Source organism: Aphelocoma coerulescens, chromosome 7 (assembly GCF_041296385.1).
Source record: "Aphelocoma coerulescens isolate FSJ_1873_10779 chromosome 7, UR_Acoe_1.0, whole genome shotgun sequence".
NCBI classification, from domain to species: domain Eukaryota; kingdom Metazoa; phylum Chordata; class Aves; order Passeriformes; family Corvidae; genus Aphelocoma; species Aphelocoma coerulescens.
In genome coordinates this window covers 5,520,505-5,539,635 of record NC_091021.1, presented here as the reverse complement: position 1 = coordinate 5,539,635, position 19,131 = coordinate 5,520,505, and the positions used below count along the sequence as shown (strand labels likewise).

General features: G+C 44.4%; 2 protein-coding genes across 23 annotated transcripts in view; both read left to right on the top strand.

Moving 5' to 3' along the window:
- PCNT (pericentrin) overlaps positions 1 to 6,947 on the top strand; it is an 82,481-nt gene extending 75,534 nt beyond the window's left edge. For 15 of the 16 annotated variants that reach the window (XM_069021888.1, XM_069021885.1, XM_069021879.1 and 12 more), the window contains 6 exons: positions 1,346 to 1,510; positions 2,255 to 2,493; positions 3,625 to 3,713; positions 4,411 to 4,573; positions 5,079 to 5,206; positions 6,563 to 6,947. In XM_069021888.1, the coding sequence (XP_068877989.1) occupies positions 1,346 to 1,510; positions 2,255 to 2,493; positions 3,625 to 3,713; positions 4,411 to 4,573; positions 5,079 to 5,206; positions 6,563 to 6,606 (828 nt within the window). In that variant the 3' untranslated portion in view covers positions 6,607 to 6,947. Of the gene's footprint in view, positions 1 to 1,332; positions 1,511 to 2,254; positions 2,494 to 3,624; positions 3,714 to 4,410; positions 4,574 to 5,078; positions 5,207 to 6,562 lie in introns of those variants that run through there. The other variant, XM_069021891.1, reaches the window with a different exon arrangement.
- Positions 6,948 to 9,730: 2,783 nt separating this feature from the next.
- DIP2A (disco interacting protein 2 homolog A) overlaps positions 9,731 to 19,131 on the top strand; it is a 95,485-nt gene continuing 86,084 nt past the window's right edge. For all 7 annotated transcript variants that reach the window (XR_011152199.1, XM_069021873.1, XM_069021872.1 and 4 more), the window contains exon 1: positions 9,731 to 9,862. Coding sequence is in view for 6 of the 7 variants with exons in the window: in XM_069021873.1 (XP_068877974.1) it covers positions 9,766 to 9,862 (97 nt within the window). In the remaining variant the exon portion in view is untranslated. The remainder of the gene's footprint in view (positions 9,863 to 19,131) is intronic.

The following is a 19,131-nucleotide window of genomic DNA, read 5'->3' as shown; positions in this document are numbered from 1 at the left end:
AGCCTTCCTCTCACAAACCTTTAGAGCTGTCAGCTGTAGACAGAACTCTTGTTGGAGCAGAGTTCCCTCCTTCAGAAACTAACCACACAAAAATAAAGGAACCTAAGTTTCCTGACTTAAATTTTGTTTAACAAAAAAAGTGTTCAGTAGAGGACTTTAACTACACATGCCTTTCTAGAGCAAAAACTCCACCCTGATAGCTTTTCTTCTGTGGGCACAAACAGTCCCTCCTCTCTGCCCTCTTTTCAGGCTTTGATTTTTTTTTTTTTTTTCCCAGAATCACCTTTTCCTTCAGTTTCCTCCCTGAATTTCTCCTTCCTTTAAGGTACTGAACCACATGCTCAAGAGACCAAAGGAATTTTCTTCCTCCTTGAGTTGTGATAAATTAGGGAGTATCGGACAGGGCACCTGGCAAAATGTCAGTGTGGAAAATCTGTGCCAAAATGGAGCTGTCTGGTCAATCAGCTGCCAAATGGTGTAGTAGAAGTCAAGGACGTAGATGAGTCATGTAGAACTCCTTCAGGTATTACAAATTGTACTGAAATAAGTTGCTAGGAGAAACTGGGGTCAGTTGTTTGTACTGGCTTCTCTAATGCATAGATTTCATTTCAAGGGATAAAACATCAACTACCTTGAAAAGAGATCTTTTATTTCTTTTGTGATCTGTTGCATCATGCACTGATGTAACTGTTGACCAGTAAATTTGTAGTTGGTGCAAAGAGGGTCATGAAGGCAGAACTTCCATGAAGAATTGGAGCTGGAGTCCTGGGTCTCATTCCTACAAGAGATGACTTTCACCAAGCTCAAGTTTCATAGAATCACAGCATGGTTTGGGCTAGAAGGGACCTTAAAGCCCATCTCATTCCGCCCCCTTCTTCCAGGGATGGGCAGCCACAGCTTCTCTGGACAATGGACTCTCAGAATTGAATGTGTGATTTTTCAGAATTTACTTCACAACTTGGTTTTGTTGTATGTGCAGCTTGTGTTTGCGCGTACACAGGCATCTTCACAATTTCTGTGTTGCCTGTGGATGTAGAAGAAAGTCAGATGTTTTGTTTCCATTTCAAAGGGTTTGGGATACTGTTACTAAAAGATTCCTGTAAGGCTGATCAGAGAAGAGGTAGCCTGATGAACAAAAATCTGTTATATCTTAAAAAGGGCTTTTCATGCATTTCAGTTTTCTATTGTGCTGTTTAACACCTGAATGCCATTGATGGTTTTCAGGCTCATTGTTTTTATGTTTTAATTTGTCATAAAGTTGGGTTATTACTTGGTTTGAGATGTTTGACTGTGGAAGTAATGTGCAAAACCATCGTGGCTCAGTTCCTTTAGGTTTCTGTTTTAGATGAGATCTACAGGTGGTGCTGACCCTGTTCAAGAGCTGGAAAGAGAGGCTTGGCAGCGAGAGAGGACCACGCTGCAGAATGCGCTGAAGCAGGCGGAATCCCAGCTGGCTAAAGCCAGTGCTGCAATTGAAAACAAACCTGTGGCAGAAACTTCCAGTCCTAAGGTAAAATTAAGGGACTAGCCAGCAAAGGGGCTCTCTGGAGCTTGGAGAGCCAGCAGTGCCACAGCCAGGAGGTGTCATTTCAACTTTATCTGCTGGGAAAAAAGGGATCTGTAAGATTATGGCATTTATCTTTCACTTACTGCTGTAATCTTCAGTTGTTATTTTAAAAGGTTGATTTTCTAGATTAACAGTTTGATATATTATTTTAAATTAGAAACTTTCCCCAAAGGAGAACTTCCTTTGGAACTTTCTCAGTGTTAGACAGGAACTTGCATCAAAAGTAATCTGGATCTTTAGAATTTCTTTCTACTCTTAAATGTGAGGGAGACTTGGATTTCTTGTCTAAGCATGAAAATAGAAAACACTCATTTTTAATCCCTGCTGACTAATCTTAATACTTTTTATTTTTCTGACACTTTACTGTAATCAAGTCTGGTAGGCATCTCTCCCACCATACTTTCTGGCTAATTTTTTTTTTAAGTGGAAGTTATTTTCTTTATTAAAGAGTTAAACTGTTTTAGAGTTTTGAGTATGATCATTTTGCTTGAAAACATTCAGGAGACTTAAAGAAGTTCGATGCTGCAAATTTGGGTGGGTTTTATCAATGTACAGAATTGTTTTGGCTGCCCTTGTGTCCTCAGTCTGGACATTTGACCTGAAGACACCTTGTTTGTGGCTGGGTTTTTGCAACAGTAACTGTGAACATTTGGATTTTTTTTCTTTTTTTTTTTTTTCTTTCTACAGTTGCAGAGATTATATCGGAAGTACATTCGAGCAGAGAGCTTTAGAAAGGCTCTGGTTTATCAGAAGAAATACCTCTTGCTGCTGCTTGGGGGGTTTCAGGACTGTGAGCAAGCAACTCTCTCTCTCATTGCCCGCATGGGAATCTATCCTTCTCCTGCAGATCTGCAGCTCTCTAGATCACACTCACGGCCTTTCACCAAGTTCAGGTGTGCAGTCAGAGCCATCATTGCCATCTCAAGGTAAAGCCAAAACACCCCCTGTCTCTCATATGTGATGTTTTCTTGGAAACTTAAAAAATTGATAGTTCCTGTGGCTTATCCTATATTAATATTAAGCAAAAGCAATCTCCAGAACTGGTTCAAGCATGACTTCTTAGCTGAGTTTGATCTGTACTAAAGATTTGTAAAAAAAACCTTTAAGATGAAAGAGGGTAGACTTAGATGGGATATTGGGAAGGAATTGTTCCCTGTGAGGATGGTGAGGCCCTGGCACAGGTTGCCCAGAGAAGCTGTGGCTGCCCCATCCCTGAAGTGTTCAAGGCCAGGTTGGACAGGGCTTGGAGCAACCAGGTCTAGTGGAAGGTGTACCTGCACATGGCAGGAGGATGGAACAAGGTGGGCTTCTTTAAGATCCCTTCCAGCCCAAACCATTCCATAAGTCTATGAAAAAGCTACTTGAGTGATGCCCAGCTGCAATATATTTGGGAACCAGTGCACAGCATTATAATCTGAAGTTCTTTGGGGCTGACCTCCATCTCCTTGGTCTCACTGGATAGTCTGTCTTGTATCAGAATGCGATCTGTCAGGGATGGTTCTCCCTGGAATCCAGTAGCGTGTGTTTTATTGGATGTGACTCTGTCATGCTCTGTCGCTACCAAGTGGGTTTTGCTAGCTGTACATGGGACAAAATGCCATCTCCAAATGGCTTTAAGCCCATTTAATGAAAAAAAATCAGTTTTAAATGTAATAGGTGGTTATTTCTGAGCAATTTCCTTGTCTAGTAAAAATGATTACTAGCAAGTTTCTGTCAGGAGATGACAGAGTCTTTGACATGAATACCGTAATAACAGCAAAGGCTGCAGGACTTCTAGACTCCTGTAGTGACTTCCAAACTCCTCAGGTAGGAAGAGCTCTCTGGAGATAGGAGCAGAGCCAAATCAAGCAAGTCTTCAGCAGTTCAAGGATTGTTGCAGGGTAAAATGGGATGAGCCAGCATTCCAAAGACTGAAGTTGAAGAATTCTCCTGTCATTCCCACAACAATTATTACTTATGTTGGCTAATATGTTCTATACCAACAAATAACTTAATGTTAAAATTTAATGCATTTCTACTTATTTTTAATGGTTGTTCAAATTTGTTTTCTTACCAAGGTTAAAGTTTTTGGTGAAGAAGTGGAACAAAGTTGGCAGGAAGAGCACACAGAGTGAAAGCATTTCTCACAGTATAGGAGGTAACACAGGTACGTGTTTGGACAAATACATTGTTTTCTTCATAATTTCTCTTTGTTGATGTGTTTCATTTAAAAACAAAACCAAAGTGGGAAAATCTGTTTGCTTTGCCACTGTCCATCTGTAGAGTAGATGGATAGATGGTCTGATGCAGGTCAATAAGGACTTGAGTTACCTGAGGAACACGTGAGTGTTCCTTTGAGTTACTGAGGAGTGCCTTTGTAAAAATTCTAACAAACATCTTAATGCAGCACCCTATACTGGGGAACTGTTGCCTTTGATGTAATATTCCATTACTTGTGCCTTTTCAACGGTAAACAAAATTTGGATTAAATAGTGCTTTTTTTCATTAGCTGGTACTATGTAATTTTCACTGTTTCTAAGTTGCTGGAAATACTTATTTTAAAAGAAAGCACCAACTTTGTACATAAACCCACTGTTGTGTGATTCCTAAGAAACTTGAATCCTCAAATGCTGAACTTTCTACTTCACTACAAAATAGCATCACAATTCTGTTAAATATGGTTAAAACAAAAACCCCACGCAAACCAAAAAAGCAGGTAGCTGTAGAAAGTGTATTTACCTGCATTTAAAACCAGACTTAACTGTATATTCTGCTGTTATTTTCGTGGGTTTTTTGGATATGTTTGATAGCCTGTTCTCAACGGTTCCTAGTGCATATTTTTTAACCCTTCATATTTACCACAGCCTCTGGTGCTAGAACAGAAGTTCTGAAAGAGCAGCAGCCCCCAGCTATTCCCATCAGCTCTCCCCCTACCCGGGACAGTGACACAGGGCTGTGCCACAGAACCAGCTGTGCTGCAAGATTCATGAGCCTCTCCCCACGATCTTCCTCCCGCTCACACAACAGGTCAGTCTGCAAAGACAGGGGATGCTTCAAATTATTGTAGGGTTTTTTTTAATGTTGAGGGGACAAACTGTGCTTGTCACAACAGCCAGGTAGTCTTCTGGTTTGCATGGAATTTGACAAAATGTTTTGTAGAGTCTGAGACCTGCAAGCACTTCCAAAAGACTTAATTCTACCCCACCCTATTCCTCTGTCATGGCGTGTGTCTGGGTCTGACATCCCTGCCAAGAAAAGTCACCTGTATGGTATGGAACAGGGTATTAATAATAGCAGCCCTGACTGGTGCTCAGTGTGACTGGATTAGTGGTGGCTCAGGTCTGATGTGGATCCAAGGTAGGCTAAATGATGCTTGTTGCTGCTCTTGTTTCCAGGAACAGCTAGACTGATGGAAGGGGTGGTGGTGGTTCCAGTTTTCTTTGCCCAGAATTCCTGCCTATATGAATGTAACTTCTGGATATATTTGAGAGTATAGCATGAGAATGAGAAAGTAATTTGTTTTCTTTTTAAGATTGCATCTGTCCCCAAGTTCAGCTCCAGAAAAGTCCTTTGTGCCACCTCAGGATCCTGAACAATCACTTACAGAATATATCCATCGCTTGGAGGTGATCCAGCAAAGGCTGGGAGGGGTGCAGCCAGGTAGGAACCACCTTCTTACCCCTCACAGCTCCTGCAAGTCTGGGCTGCTTTTTGCAAGGATCTTTGTACACATTGCCAATAAAGAGCATCATTTTAAGGAATAATTATCATTACTGGGGGGGTAACAACTAAATCAGTCTCTGAAAGGGAACCTTTCTGAATCGTATCTAAAATTAGTCCAAGTGTGGCATTTCTCTAAGTTCTTAATGAAAGAGATACGGTTGAATAATTTCATGTGATTTCTGGCCCCCTCCTGTTCCCAAGTCTAAACAAGCAAGTGTTGCAATTTAAATGAAGCTGTGGATAGAGTTAATTTGCTTTAAAGTCAAACAGAGCTGTTGTAATAGCTGAGCAGGGTTTTCTCTGCAGCACAAACTGTAATGCTTCCCTTATGTATCACTTCCTTATGTTCATAACAGATTTTTAAGAAATATTTGGAGGCTGGTAAATACAGCCATCTATTTCTAAGATTGATCAAAGAGCACACAAAGGATTGTAGTGGCACTTAGCTTTGCTATTTAAAACAGTTCCACCTAATTTCTAGACCGAATTTACTTAGTTCAATTCAGTCTAGTTACCTGCTTGTTACATAGTTACCTAGTTACCTCTGTACCTGGTTATCGCACAGAAACACCTTGTCCTAAGGAGGAACTCACAAACTGTCATCACATCATCCTGAAATGCTTAAGAGTTTGGGAACTTTGACATTGTTCTCAGCAGGACTTTACCTAGAAACTTTATTACCATGACTTTGTGGGTTTGTTTGGTTTGGGTTTTTTTTCCAAATACTGCAGCTATATGGCTGATACAGATAGATAACCAGATTTTAGACTTGAAACATGTCAGCCTTTATGGAAATAACACATTTTGCTTCATTCTAAGTGTGGAATAAGTACTCCACAGCTGGGACACCATGAAGAGCACTTCTGTGAAAAGTGCATATAATTTCTGTCATTTCCATGTTACCACGATGATAATGTCAGGCATTATAGAATGATGCTGCAATCTTTAGAACAGTGCTGGCAGCCAAATGATTTCTCAGTTCCTAATGAATTTCAGGACATCTACTCAGTGGCAAGACCTTGCCCAGCAACAGAATCACTACAGGAGTGGCAGAATTGAGCTGTCACTGGGGGTAAAGCAGGCTTGTGATGGAGCTCTGGTCCCACAGTATGAAGGTTTGCTTTGGCAGATGTTTAGGCTTTCAGATCCTGTTTTGGATTGCTCCTAGGTGGCTCGTGCTTTCAGTGTAGCTCTTATGAAGTACTTTGAGGAAATAACATGCTGCTAACTGTACACTGTTGCTTCATAACACAAGCAGTTTTCTAATGATTTGTGTTTTTTTTTTTAATTTAGGGCAAGTGCTAGGCTCACCTCATCAGAGAAACCTGAAAAAGTGATGGGAGGGCTTATGAAATCTGTCCTGCAAGTTCCTGCTTCCTCTGTGTTGGTCCTCACTCAACAGAGGCACTTGCAATTTCCCATGCAACTGAATAAAGGGCAGTGCTTTTACAGCAGATTTTTATATGACTCTTTTTATTACATTTTAGTACTTTAAGAGGGACTTACTTTTCACTAAGAACAATGTTTTACATTCTCATGTGAAATTAAGTCAACAGCTGAAGTGTGCCTGCATTGCTGTATTGTAAGCTGCAAAAAGTCTCTGTGGTGTTTATTTTTCTATAGTGTATAGGTGGATTCCTTGTAAAAAAAGTTATTAAAATGGCATTTTATTAGTGAATTCTTACATTGTGTGGTTGTTTGTTTCCACCTTGCCTATTTTTTTCTTTTGCTGTTCCTAAAATTGTTTGTGTTTTAATATTTCTGTGGGATCATTCCAATTAAAGGAATCGCTCCAATATTCACAAATGTCAAAGATACCTGTAGCCCTCTGTGAATTTAGGGTATGCTCTTCTAGTTTTTCAGTACATAAGTCCTCCCTCAGTCTGTCCTATTTACTCTGGACACTTTTAGCTTCATTTTTCTTGTTCAGAAGGCCCATAATTTTGTTTAACTCGATGCACTTTTGGCAAAACATACCAAACAACGCCTGTGAATTCTGTCTACGTCTAATGTAAGTGATCCTCCCTCTGTCTGGTATCTTGTGCTGTAGCTACCTTCAGAGGGGCCGTTCCAAATGTCTATGAAGTTGCTGGTCAGAGAAGAGGAAATGGTACACCCATTTCCAGTCACAATGTCTCAGGGCAAAAATGAGAGAGATTCAAGTATCATGCTGAATAAGACTTTTCTGTGATATTTCTGTATTTCTTTAGAAAAAGCATAGGAAGAATTATAATACCAAAGTATTTTAAACCTCTGAAAACATGAAATCTCTACCTTCAAAGCAGATGTGGTATTTAACTTTGGAGCATGAGAAAAATCTCTTCTGGAGGCGAATTGTTCTCCTGCAGCCTGTTAAAAGATTTTTCTCTACTGGGTAGTGAAAATTATATATTGGCATTCATCTGAGATTGTTTTATTACTTATTTAACTGTTTTTGTCTTGGTAAAGTCTTATTTATCTGTCAGGTAGATCACCATTTGGTTCTCTGGAAAAAAAAGGTGGTAGAGATAGATCTTGGCACATGTACAGATTTACTACCCTCTGACAGCTATAGGAGAACCCTTAAACTGATTGAGCATAAATTTAAGAGAGCTTAACTTTAAGTTTGTGAACAAACAATACCTGATTTGGTGTAAAAGCTTGGCAACAGTAACTTAACTTGTCCGGAGTTCCAAACCAATTTAAGCTAAGTTTAAGCTGGCTCAGTGACTGTATCATATTTCTTTAAAAAATCAGATTCTAAGACTCCTAACACTTGATGCAGTATTGTCAGACTGCACACACTGAATGGTGCTGGTGCCCTTTTTGCTTAGCATAACACAAGCTGATCTTCTTTTGGGAACAATGCATTTCTAAAACAGAGTTCAGAACTGGCACTAAATCCAGTCTGTAATAGCACACTCACAGCTGGATGTTCCATGTTGAGTGTAAGCAGGAGAGCTGTGAGGCCTGAGGGCCTGTGCTCAGAGTTATCTAGTGTCAGTACTGACACTGCAAATCCAAATTAATGCCTAGTTTTAAAATCTGGCACTTCTAGGTGGATAATTAAAACTACCTTTTAAAGGACAGTTGGCACATCATAGGGACCAGTTCTGTTTCAAGGGAATTTGGCTTTGCACTGGCACATTTTAAAATCAATCTACAGGGGCTTTTTTTATGTCCCAGAATGTGCAGGGCTCTTCCCAAACCTTGGCAGGGTTTTGCACTCAGAGGAACTTTTCTGTGGCCGTCAGTGCTTCCCTGCCTCACCTTACATGCCCCTCCAAGAGTCTCCTTGGGCAGTCACTGTTTCAAGGCACACAGGCTGGAAATGGGGGTATGGGGCAGATGCTGCAGCCTCCTATTCACAAAAGAAAGCTGCAGAGAAAGAATCCAACCCAGTAGGATCTGAGCTATAGGTAATATGTTCCCATCAGCTCCCCAATACCTACAGACAGCTTTCTGAAGGGCTGTCAGTGGAAGCAGAAATGTCTCTGCCCAGTGTAAGGGATGACATTTTAAGCAGCATAGTTTTCCTAGTGCTGGTCTGGTGTGTCTGTGCCCTCGCAAGGGCAGCCACATGGGACATGCTTTCCTGTGATGTGCGTGCTGACCTCAGTAATGTGAGCGGAGAAATCGGAAGCCCCAACCTGAAGCCAATCATCCTAAACCAGAGAGGTGCTTTGGACAAAAGCAGTTGTCGGCAGAAAACTATTCCCCAGATTTCCCTGTTTTCTAGTTCTAAGGAAGTTGTTACTTGGCAGAGCAGTTTGGGTGGTCAGGACCACTAGTAAGGTCCTGGATTTGCCTTTGCCGGAGTCTCTGGGAGATTGCTGGAATGCCAGAACATCAGGCCCTGCTGTCCTGCCACACACGCACCCTGGAACCTATAGTTGAACAGGGAAAACCTACTGCATCAACACTTCCTGCTGGTCTCTAGTGCCCTTTGAGAGGTGGTTGGCTTTAGAAAATACACTTAATTTTTTTTCTTTTGTGAAGGGTGCCAGGCACCACTTCATATCCACGCTCTCACAGTGGTATTCTGTGCCATGAAAATGTCGATGCCCTATCCTGGAACACTCGGTGGGCTGGGTGGGCTCCGTCGGCTTAGGCTCGGTCACAGATCCTATTTTCCGTTGGGAGGAAGAAGTGAGGAGGGAAAGGGCAGTTTCGGTATTTTCAGGAACGGGGCCTCAGCACAGCAGGTGCGAAGGCAGTGACAAGGGTGGGAAAAGGGAAGGGGGAATAAGAAAGGCAGCGCTGGATACAGGAGCGGGCGGGCCGTGCTGCAGCCCCTCCCCAGCGGCACGGCCCCCTCCCGCCCCTGGCACGGGCCGCGCGTCCCGGGCTGCGGTAGCGGCTGCGTGGGGCGGTGGGGTCGGCGGCACCTCCTCCTTCCTTCCCTGCCTCCCGGCTCGGGGCCGCCGGGGCCCGCCTCTGGCCCGCCTCCGGCCCCACCTGCGGCAGCGCTGGGCGGTGGCTCCGCCGGGCCGGCTCGCTGCTCGCCCGCCCGCGCCATGGCGGCGGAGCGTGGGGGCTGCGCGCTGGAGGCCGTGCCGCTGCCGCCCGAGGTGCGCGAGAGCCTAGCCGAGCTGGAGCTGGAGCTGTCGGAGGGTGAGTGGGGCCGGGCTCGGGGTGCGGAGGGGCTGTGGGGTCGGGCACGGCGGGAAGGCCGCGTGTGGCTGCCGCGGGCGGCCCGGGCGCGGTGCCGCCGAGGGGTCTGGGGGCGGCGGCGTCTTCGCCCCTCGGCGCAGCCCCCGGCAGGCCCGGGCTCCGCTCCCGCCGGAGCCCTCGGCCGGGAGCCGGCGGTGGCGCCGGGCTCGGGCGGGCCTGCGCCGTCCCCCGCCATCCCCCCGGCTGTACCGCCCGCCCGCGGCCCCTGCGGCCGGCGCTGGGAGCGGTTGTGGAGGCCCCTCACGAGCGCTTCCAAATGGCCAGTTAGTGTGCAGCTCGATACTCTGGAAAGACTATTTTATTTTAGTTTTAATATCTGTTCCTAACTGTAGCTAAAACCTTAAATCTCTCTCTCTGTATCATTAATTGCTAACTTTTTTGTGCTTCACTGTGTGTACAGGCAGGAATATGGTGATGCTTTCTCCATTTTAATAGAATCGCAATGATTTAGACTGGAATCTTAAAGCTCATCCAGTTCCATCCTCCTGCTATGGGCAGGAACACCTTCACTAGACCAGTTGTTCCGAGCCCCATCCAGCCTGGCCTTGGACACTTCCAGGAATCCAGGGGCAGCTACAGCTTCTCTGGGCAGCCTGTGCCAGGGCCTCACCACCCTGGCAGGGAAGAATTCCTTTCCAGTATCCCATCTAACCCTGCCCTCTGTCAGTGGGAAGCCATTCTCCCTTGTTTTGTCACTCCAGGCTCTTGTCCAAAGTTCCTCTCCAGCTCTCTTGGAGCCTTTTCAAGCACTGGAAGGGTCTCTAAGGTCTCCTTGGAGTCTTCTCTTCTCCAGGCTGAACACCCCCAGCTCTCCCAGCCTGTCTCCAGAGCAGAGGGGCTCCAGCCCTTGGAGCATTAATGAGCCCAGAGGTGACAATATGCAATGCCGGATAAAGGTTCACTTGTGACCATTTGATGGATTTTCAGCCCCAAGAAGGAGACATCCCCTCCTCCTCCAGGTCAGTGTTTGGTGATAACAGCCCTTCTGTGATCCCTGTGGGTGTTAGTCGTGGTATCTGTTAAGGAGCTGGGGAAGGACTGTTTGCATACTGATTCTCTGGCGTGGCCTGTACTGCAGACAGGCAGGTACAGGCACTTGGTGCAGGAGGGCATGCCGGGGGGGAGGTGACCGAGGCAGCATTTTCTGGGAGCAGTTGCTCATTGCATTTTCCCCAGTTACACTGTCAAGCTGTACTCTGGAATAGAAGAGCTAAAAACCTGTTAATACCATCTGTGGTTTTGGGATTAGGAGCATTCAGTGTGCTCCTCAGATGTTGTGGTTTTCAGATCAGCAGGTTCAGGTGGGCAAAACTGGGGCTATTACACCTAAATGTACTGCTTGATTCAGGTCACAGTTTTGGAAATTATTCACAGGTGTGCTGTCCTCACCTTCAGTGTAGAAGCTTTGGTGCAGAGGCAGGGGAGAAATGTAGGATGGGTGACTTGTCCAGATGTAACCTGTCACTGCACATCTGCTGGCACAGTCAGAAGTAGTACCTGGCATGCCCTGTTGCTTATGCAAGACAAGTTCCTGCGTGTGAGCTGGGACCGTGTGTTCTGTGGCCATGCTGGGTACAGTGGCTCTTCCTGTGTGCCTGCTGACACTTGCAGGGATATCCTGGGGCTGGCTCCTCTGCTGTGTAGTTCTTGACTGTGTGTTTGTTTAACTGATGAAATATTTTTTTATAGGTGGGTCTGCAGTATTGTTAAACCTGTGAGATGCCTGAAGTGAGTGCACGCTGTCCTAGTGCTGTGGGTCTGATGTGGAATGTGTGTTGCTGTGTAGCTGCTGGAATAATGGAGTAATTGGATAAAGTGGTAGTGTGAGCTTGAATTTCTTGACCACTCTGAAGACTTTGTTTATGAGCTTAGATGTGACTCCTTCTCTGTCTTTCCTAAACTGGAAAATGTTTGCAAGGAATTCTTCAGCATCTGTTAATACGTTACATGCTCGTATCCTGCCATTGCTTGATGTTTGTATGAACAGCTTTTAATGGAGCCCTCAGTCATTAATGCTCAGAGCTTGCTTGCTTGGAGAGGAAGGAATAGCAATATAAGATTTCTTATGCTGAGTATGCCTTAAGTTAGAGAAGGTCAGTACTTGGGTGGATGTTCCCATCATCTGAGAGGAAGTGTGAAGGGAGAAAGAGAAAAGGAGAAACATGAGAGCAAGTTCCTTTCTGCTTTGTCTGTGTACTTTGTTAATTGAAATATTGTGTATGTTGTGATGAGGCAGAAATAATGTCTGTTCTCTTTGTGTTGTGATGAGGCAGAAATAATGCCTGTTCTCTTTGATTATATTATTTTCACCTTTAAAGAATAAATCAGGAAGATGATTAATCTCTTCCTTTGGTTTTGCTTTAGATGATCCTAGCAAAAGCTGGGAAAAGTGTTTGTGTTTAGGTGTAGAGAAGAATGGAGACATGAGCACATTGGTATTTTCTAAAGACAACTCAAAATCCTAAGTAGAGCGTTCAGCTGAGAAGAGTTTTGGATGGTGTACTAGTTTGAAAACAAACCAGTGGGAGGCACCAAGTCAGAATAACAATTTAATGGGAAAATTAAAGAAAAGGAAAAACTAAAAACTGGTTCCAACTGACAGAGTAAAGATACAACCTGACACCCTGTTAGTCAGGGTGGTGGTAGCAGTCCTCTGAAGTGGTGATCCTGTAGAAAAAGGGTCTGTTCTTCCTCAGGTCCAGTAGTGGCAGTGTAGCTCCTGTCCTCTGGAAATCCAGTGGAAGGGTTGTCTGTGGTGTTCAGAATCTCAGATTATATCCAGGATGGAATGCTTGGTTCCTCCCTCTGGGTGGGGCATCTCACAATAGGGTTATGAGTCATGAGGCCAAGTGTTGATTAGGCTCATTAACAGAAGATAGTCCGGAGGGAGTTCTCTCTGAGTCATGCATCAGGACAATGATGGGCCATTAACAGAAAGATAGTCTGGGGGGAAGAGGCAAGGAAACACTGCCCCACTTGATTTCAACAGCTCATGAGGATGGTAATAGAATACACTGCAACCCAGGACAGATGGGCGTGGAATGCCAGTTCATGCTACGATTACAGTCATGTGCACTGTTACGAATCCTTCTGCTTTACAAGATCCTAATCTCTTGCTTGACATTGTTTGTATTCTTTATGTACTAGAAAAATAATAATTGGGGATAGAAAGTGACCCTACTATGATGCTACTGTGTTGCTTTGTTATATCAACGCTAATTTCTTTCTTGTTGAAAAAAATTAGTGAATCTTGTAAAAAAACTAAGAGATCTGCCACAACCTTTTGGGGAGATAAGGACAGTTTTGAGACCATGCCTAGCACCTAAGCTGTGTTTCAGCTGATGGATCTGTGGACTAGGTTTGCTTACCGTAAGACTCTCAGATGCTGCAGCTTTCTGATGTAATGGAAAGATGCAGAGTTCCCTAATCAGCCTGGCAGGATTTGTGTCAGAATATGTTGGGGATGCTCTGAAGCTCCAGTACTTCAAGTTGTTTATTAGTAACTATAAAACACGGGTAGTTTGGGTTTTGGTTGGGGTTTTTTTGTTTGTTTGTTTGTTTTGAGGGTTTGATGTGGTTTTTTCTTCTTTGCTCTGAAAGAGAACTAAGGTTATAAACAGTTCTTAAAAAAATTCTAATCTGAAGTAGAGATTCTGTAGGAAAGGCATTAATGTGCATTTTAAAGCCTGTACTTGTTCTATGAGAGTGCATCATATATTTGTATGTGTTTTTATGAACCTAAATGTACTTGTATACCGCTTCGGAACTGGGTTGTTTTTTACTTCTTCTGGGTTATCTGTGCAGGAAGATGCCTCACTTGTTCCTTGATCATCTAAGGACAAGATACAGAGAAGTAGTCAAAGATAAAACTCTGTAATGTGTTCATGTAGCAATGAGGACTTGGTGTCAGCTTGTGTTGGCTTTGTCTTCTAGGACTGGTGGTGGTGGTGGCAGTGCCCTCAGCCAGCAGTTCAGGGACTTACAAGAACGTATGACTACGTTTGTTTCTTTTATTGGAAATATTTGGTGCTTGTTGCTATCTGGATCCAGTTAGTCTGGGCCATTAGGATGCACAACACAGGATTTGTGTTCAGTAAAAATTGGATAAAAACTGCAGGAAGAAAAATACAGTTGTACCAACTTTGAGGTGGAGTTTGACTGGCATGTGAATGGTACAACACTTTTTTTTGTCTGAATTTATGCAGCTTGAAACATCAAGTATGTGGATTTGGGTTTCTTCTGTTTGCTAGGAATTTGTAGGTTGGTCTTACTTTGAACTTGGTGATCTTGGTGGTCTTTTCCAACCTTAATGATTCTATGAACTAAGCTGAAACTCTAAACAGAGATTACCTACAGTAAAGAGGCTGAAGAGATTTTTTTTTGCTAGTTCAAATCTATTCCATTACTGCACCAACTGCCAGATGGGGAACACTGTTCTCAATGACTTCTATCAAAAAGGCTGCAGGATTAGTTCTGAGTTGGAAAAGTATTTCATGTAGCTTACAATCTTAATTATAACCTCATTTATTTCTCAGTTGATTTGGGGAGGAGTATTTTCCACTTCCTGCCACATTGCTCATAGGTTTCTTCTGCGCATGGCTGGGCTTTAGTGGCAAAGGATGCAGTTCACGTGAAGTGGTCAGTGGACTGGTTGCCCTGGCTCCCCTTCAGATGTTTACATCTGCCTAGACTGAAAGCTGACTCTCATATGATTTTTATCTCAATTTTTTATTTCCCATTTAAGAAAGGAAGAAGTTGTGTGTGTGACAGGGAAGCTTTCTCTAGGATTTTATTGTTTTGGAGTTTTTTTGTGAGGGTTTTGGGCACATTTTAAAGTACTACAGGTAATTCCTGAGTGGGAGAAGATACCAGCTATGAAGTATTTCTTGAAAAAAGTAAATGCATTTAATGTCTGACATCTTTGGCTACTGCAAATATTCCAGCAACACTTCAGCAAATACTTTTTGTAATTAGTCTGATTGGGCTTTTAAAAAATAAGTTGATAAAAGAATACTTCTATTTTGGTCAGAACACCTTTCTTATAAAACCTAAAGGTAGTGGTCAGAGCTGAAAAGTTTAGGTGCTTTTGTTACACCAACAGTATTGATGTGGTGTTAAAGTTCTGTATGTGAAATCAGGTGAGGAAGAGACACCCACACACACTTGCACCTGTTTTTCTTGCGATAAATCGCAGTATTTGGGAGTTTTTTCTGGACTTAAAATGGTAGTTTTCTATTATGGAAGTCTTGGAAATACTTGAAAATAAATATGATCTGAGGCTGTCAGTGGGAAAAACTGTCGTAACTGGAGAGACAGATGGCATTCTGTGAAACTTGACCTGCAGCATCTTTCTTGCTTAATTTCTGGGCTCTCCAACAGAAACTGTTAATTGTGTGATAGTACCTAGGGCTTGCCAAATGCCCATGGGAACTGAGTAAGTCTTCAAAGCTTGTTCTCACATGTTAACACCCGGCAAAGGTCTGGGCACCTGGCTGACATCCTTCAGGCTGTCTTGTGTCCTTTGGTCCAGTTTGTGACTTAAATAGTCATGCTGTGTTCAAAGGGAAGCAGGGGTTTGATTTATTGATTGGTTTATTTGTTATAAAACAGTCTTGTGGCTTGGAGTAGTTACCATTGCAAGGTTCACGGTTACCGTACACAAGGGATCCATTTTTCTAAGTGAAAAGCCTGTTCCTCAGCAAGGGAACAGACTGTCACTACTCATTCACCTGTGGGAAAGTGCTACAGCAGAGTTTTTATCCAGACCTTGCTATGTTCGCAGTGCAGTTAATTCATAAATGAGAGATTTAAGAGAGATGGCAGTTAACATAGGTGTTAAGAGTTCAAAGTCCTTGTCCTGTTCTGAAAGACAGGTGTCTGCCAAGGAAGGTGGGAACCTCCCTTGGAATACAAAATGTGACCCCTTCCCTCCAAATTATTTTAACTCTGACATTGTGGGGCTTTCAGGCAAAGATACGGGAAAAGGAATAACAGTTCTTTACTAGTATGTGTGTGTATGTATATATATGTATGTATGTATATAAGTATATATGTGTGTGTGTGTATGTACGTATAACAAGGCAGACAAACAACCACAACGGCAGTGTCAACAAACAAACCCACAAACCCATTGCCAGCCTCTCTCAGCTGTCAGGCACCTTCCCCTTGGGTGCAGTTCTGGTCACTGCCGGTGGGGGCGCTGGTGGCTCCCGGCCGGGCAGGGGGGTGCAGTTGTTCCCCCGCGCCTGCAGGGGGCGCTGTGGCGCGAGCGCCTCTCTCTTGCCTCTCTCTCATCATGTGGGTGATGGCGGGTGAGCCAGCGGGAGGGATGGAAAAGGGGCTTCCTTTACAAACCCACAGGGGCAGCCAATCTCGGTGCCCCTCAGGATGGCAGAATGGGCTGTAGCAGGAACCTTGGAGGAATGGCTAGAATGGCAGAGGTGGGCACACCCCGGGGTGGCAAACAAAATGTGGCAGGAACTCTGCAGCCTTAGCAGGAGTCACAGGGGTCAGGCGGGCACGGGGTGTTGGGTTAGAGAGTAGCAAAAAAGCCCAAGGCAGGAAACAGCGGAGCTGGGCAGTGGCAGCCGGGCTTCTCCATAGCAGCTGCAGCACTCAGCTGGGAGACACACCCTCTGGGAACGGGGAGGGGGTCGGGGTCAAGGTCCCAAGTTTTTCCCCCGAGGCACCCAAGTAGATGGTGAGGGTCCTTTTCAGTGTGATCGGGTGTTACTAAGGTGCCAGTTCACTGGCTGCTCTTATGAGCAGAGGCTCACCCACGGTAAAGAAGAAGCAGTGCTGGGCTGGACTCCGCAGTGGCAGTGAATTCTTCCTGAGGTAGCAGCAACTCGACTGTTCCATCCAATCCAAGAACGAGAGAGCAAGCGAGGAGCTGAGCCCAGCCCCTGACCCCCCAGCCAAAATCTCAGGTATCTCTGCCCTTCCCAAGAGAAAGCCCCTCAGCTAGGAGAGTGCAGCCAGCTGCACCCCTCCCCCTCCTCCATGGCTATATCTTTTGTCTCTCTTAAGTACCAGTCATTATCATCTCTTAGGCAACAGATGGGAGAAAATTCCCTGAGAGAAGGAAAAAAAAAACCAAAACCAAAACCTAACCTCCAGCATTATCCACCCTGAATTTTTGTCATACCAACATGTTATATCACACTTAAACTTTTAAACTATGTACATACATGCATTATCCTGATTATATACATATATACATCTAGATCTAGATATAGGTGCAGCGTGACAGGCAGTTCACCCAAAAACAAGGTCCCCTTGAGTGATCCTGTCTCTCCATCCTTCTGAATCACCCACCAGGTGCAACCTGGTCCCTGAGGCAGAATTAACCCAAATAGTTTTTCCTAGCATACCTTTTGTGTGTACGGATGGAACCTTATCTCTGTCTGTTGTTTGAAGGGGCTCAGATTGGGCAGGGCCTGCTCAGTTAGTGGAGCCTCGGGTGTTAACTAACCAGGGGGCCTTTGCTAAATGCAGCTCCTAATTTTTGAAAGCTCCCCCATCCAGCGCCTTCAGGGTGGTTTTTAACAAGCCATTGTACCACTCCACTTTCCCAGCAGCTGGTGCATGATTAAGGGATATGGTACATCCACTCAATGCCATGTTCTCTAGCACAGGTGTTAACAATGCTGTTCTTGAAATGAGTCCTATTGTTGGACTTAATTCTCTCAGGGGTACCATGCCTCCAAAGGACTTGCTTTTCAAGGCCCAGGATGGTGTTCCGGGCTGTAACGTGGGGCACAGGGTAGGTCTCCAGCCATCCTGTGGTGGCTTCTACCACTGTGAGCGCATGGTGCTTGCCTTGGTGGGTTTGAGGCAGTGTGATGTAAGCAATCTGCCAGGCCTCTCCATACTTGTATTTGGACCACCGCCCACCATACCACAGGGGCTTCACCCACTTGGCCTGCTTGATCACAGTGCATGTCTCACAATCGTGGATGACCTGGGAGATACTGTCCATGGTCAGACCCCTCGGTCTCGTGCCCGCTTATAGGTGGCATCTCTGCCTTGATGGCCTGAGACTTCGTGGGCCCATTGAGCTAGAAACAACTCCCCCTGGTGCTGCCAGTCCAGATCTATCTGGGACACCTCTATTTTCGCACCTTGATCTACGTGTTCGTTGTTTTGGTGTTCTTCATTAGCCCGACTCTTGGAGCCATGGGCATCCACATGACAGACTTTCACAGGTAGCTTCTCTACCCAAGTGGCAATGTCTTGCCATTCTTCAGCAGCCCAGACTGGTCTTCCTCTACACTGCCAATTGGCCTCTTTCCCCCTTCCCAGAGCCACAGTCATGTGCTAACCAAACCAGGGTAGGCTAGACCACATGGTGCTGCTTAGTGAGGCTTCTATATTCAGCACACAAAAAATAGGTTACCCAGGAACTGTTACTCCTTTTTCACCCTTTCCTCTCAATGCCCTCAGGCCGCACATTGGGTACCAAGAGTCCTCTGAACCTTTCTGCATTGGGAGGGTAAAACAAGTTGACCAATTTTCTTTTTCTTGCCATGTCTGATGTGCTGGATGATCAGAGGAGATTTTTTAAATTCTCCCCTCTATTTTGGAAGGTAATGAGAAGCTGGTTAAGGGGCTCTTGTTGAGTTGAGCTAAAATATTAGCAACCATGTTAGAACAATGTTGCAGTGGAACAATACAATTGGCAATGGTTTTCATCTGTAATGTACCTTCCCTTTTGCTCTCTTTCCTGCTCCCCCATCATACTAATTTTCCATCATTGTTATTCTGCTGCCCCTCTCTCCCTTTTTTTCTTCCCTGCCTTCTGGAACATAGGAGGATAAGCAAGGTAACTAGTCTCAGCTGAGAGCATCCTTACATTTCTTATCTTTAGCTGTTTCTAATGAAACAATTTTGTGAGCAGTGAGGACCTGCAGAAGGATATCCAGTCTTATTTTGCTGGCTCTGGCTTCCAGCTTAAGAGTGATGGTGATGCACTTAAAGGCTTGTAGATAAAAGGACTAAATGTACTATTCTGTTACCTTTATCACTGTGAGGAAACAGAAGAATCTGAACCAGGAAAACTGGGAATGCTAGGTCATCACCTTCCTTTCCCATCAAAGCAGAATTTCAAACTCAACCAGTTAGGTGGTTTGGGCTTTTTTTGGTTGTCTTCTGGATTTCTGCTGTAGTTAACAAGTGTTAAAATTAATCTCTTCCTTGTGTTTGAGTAG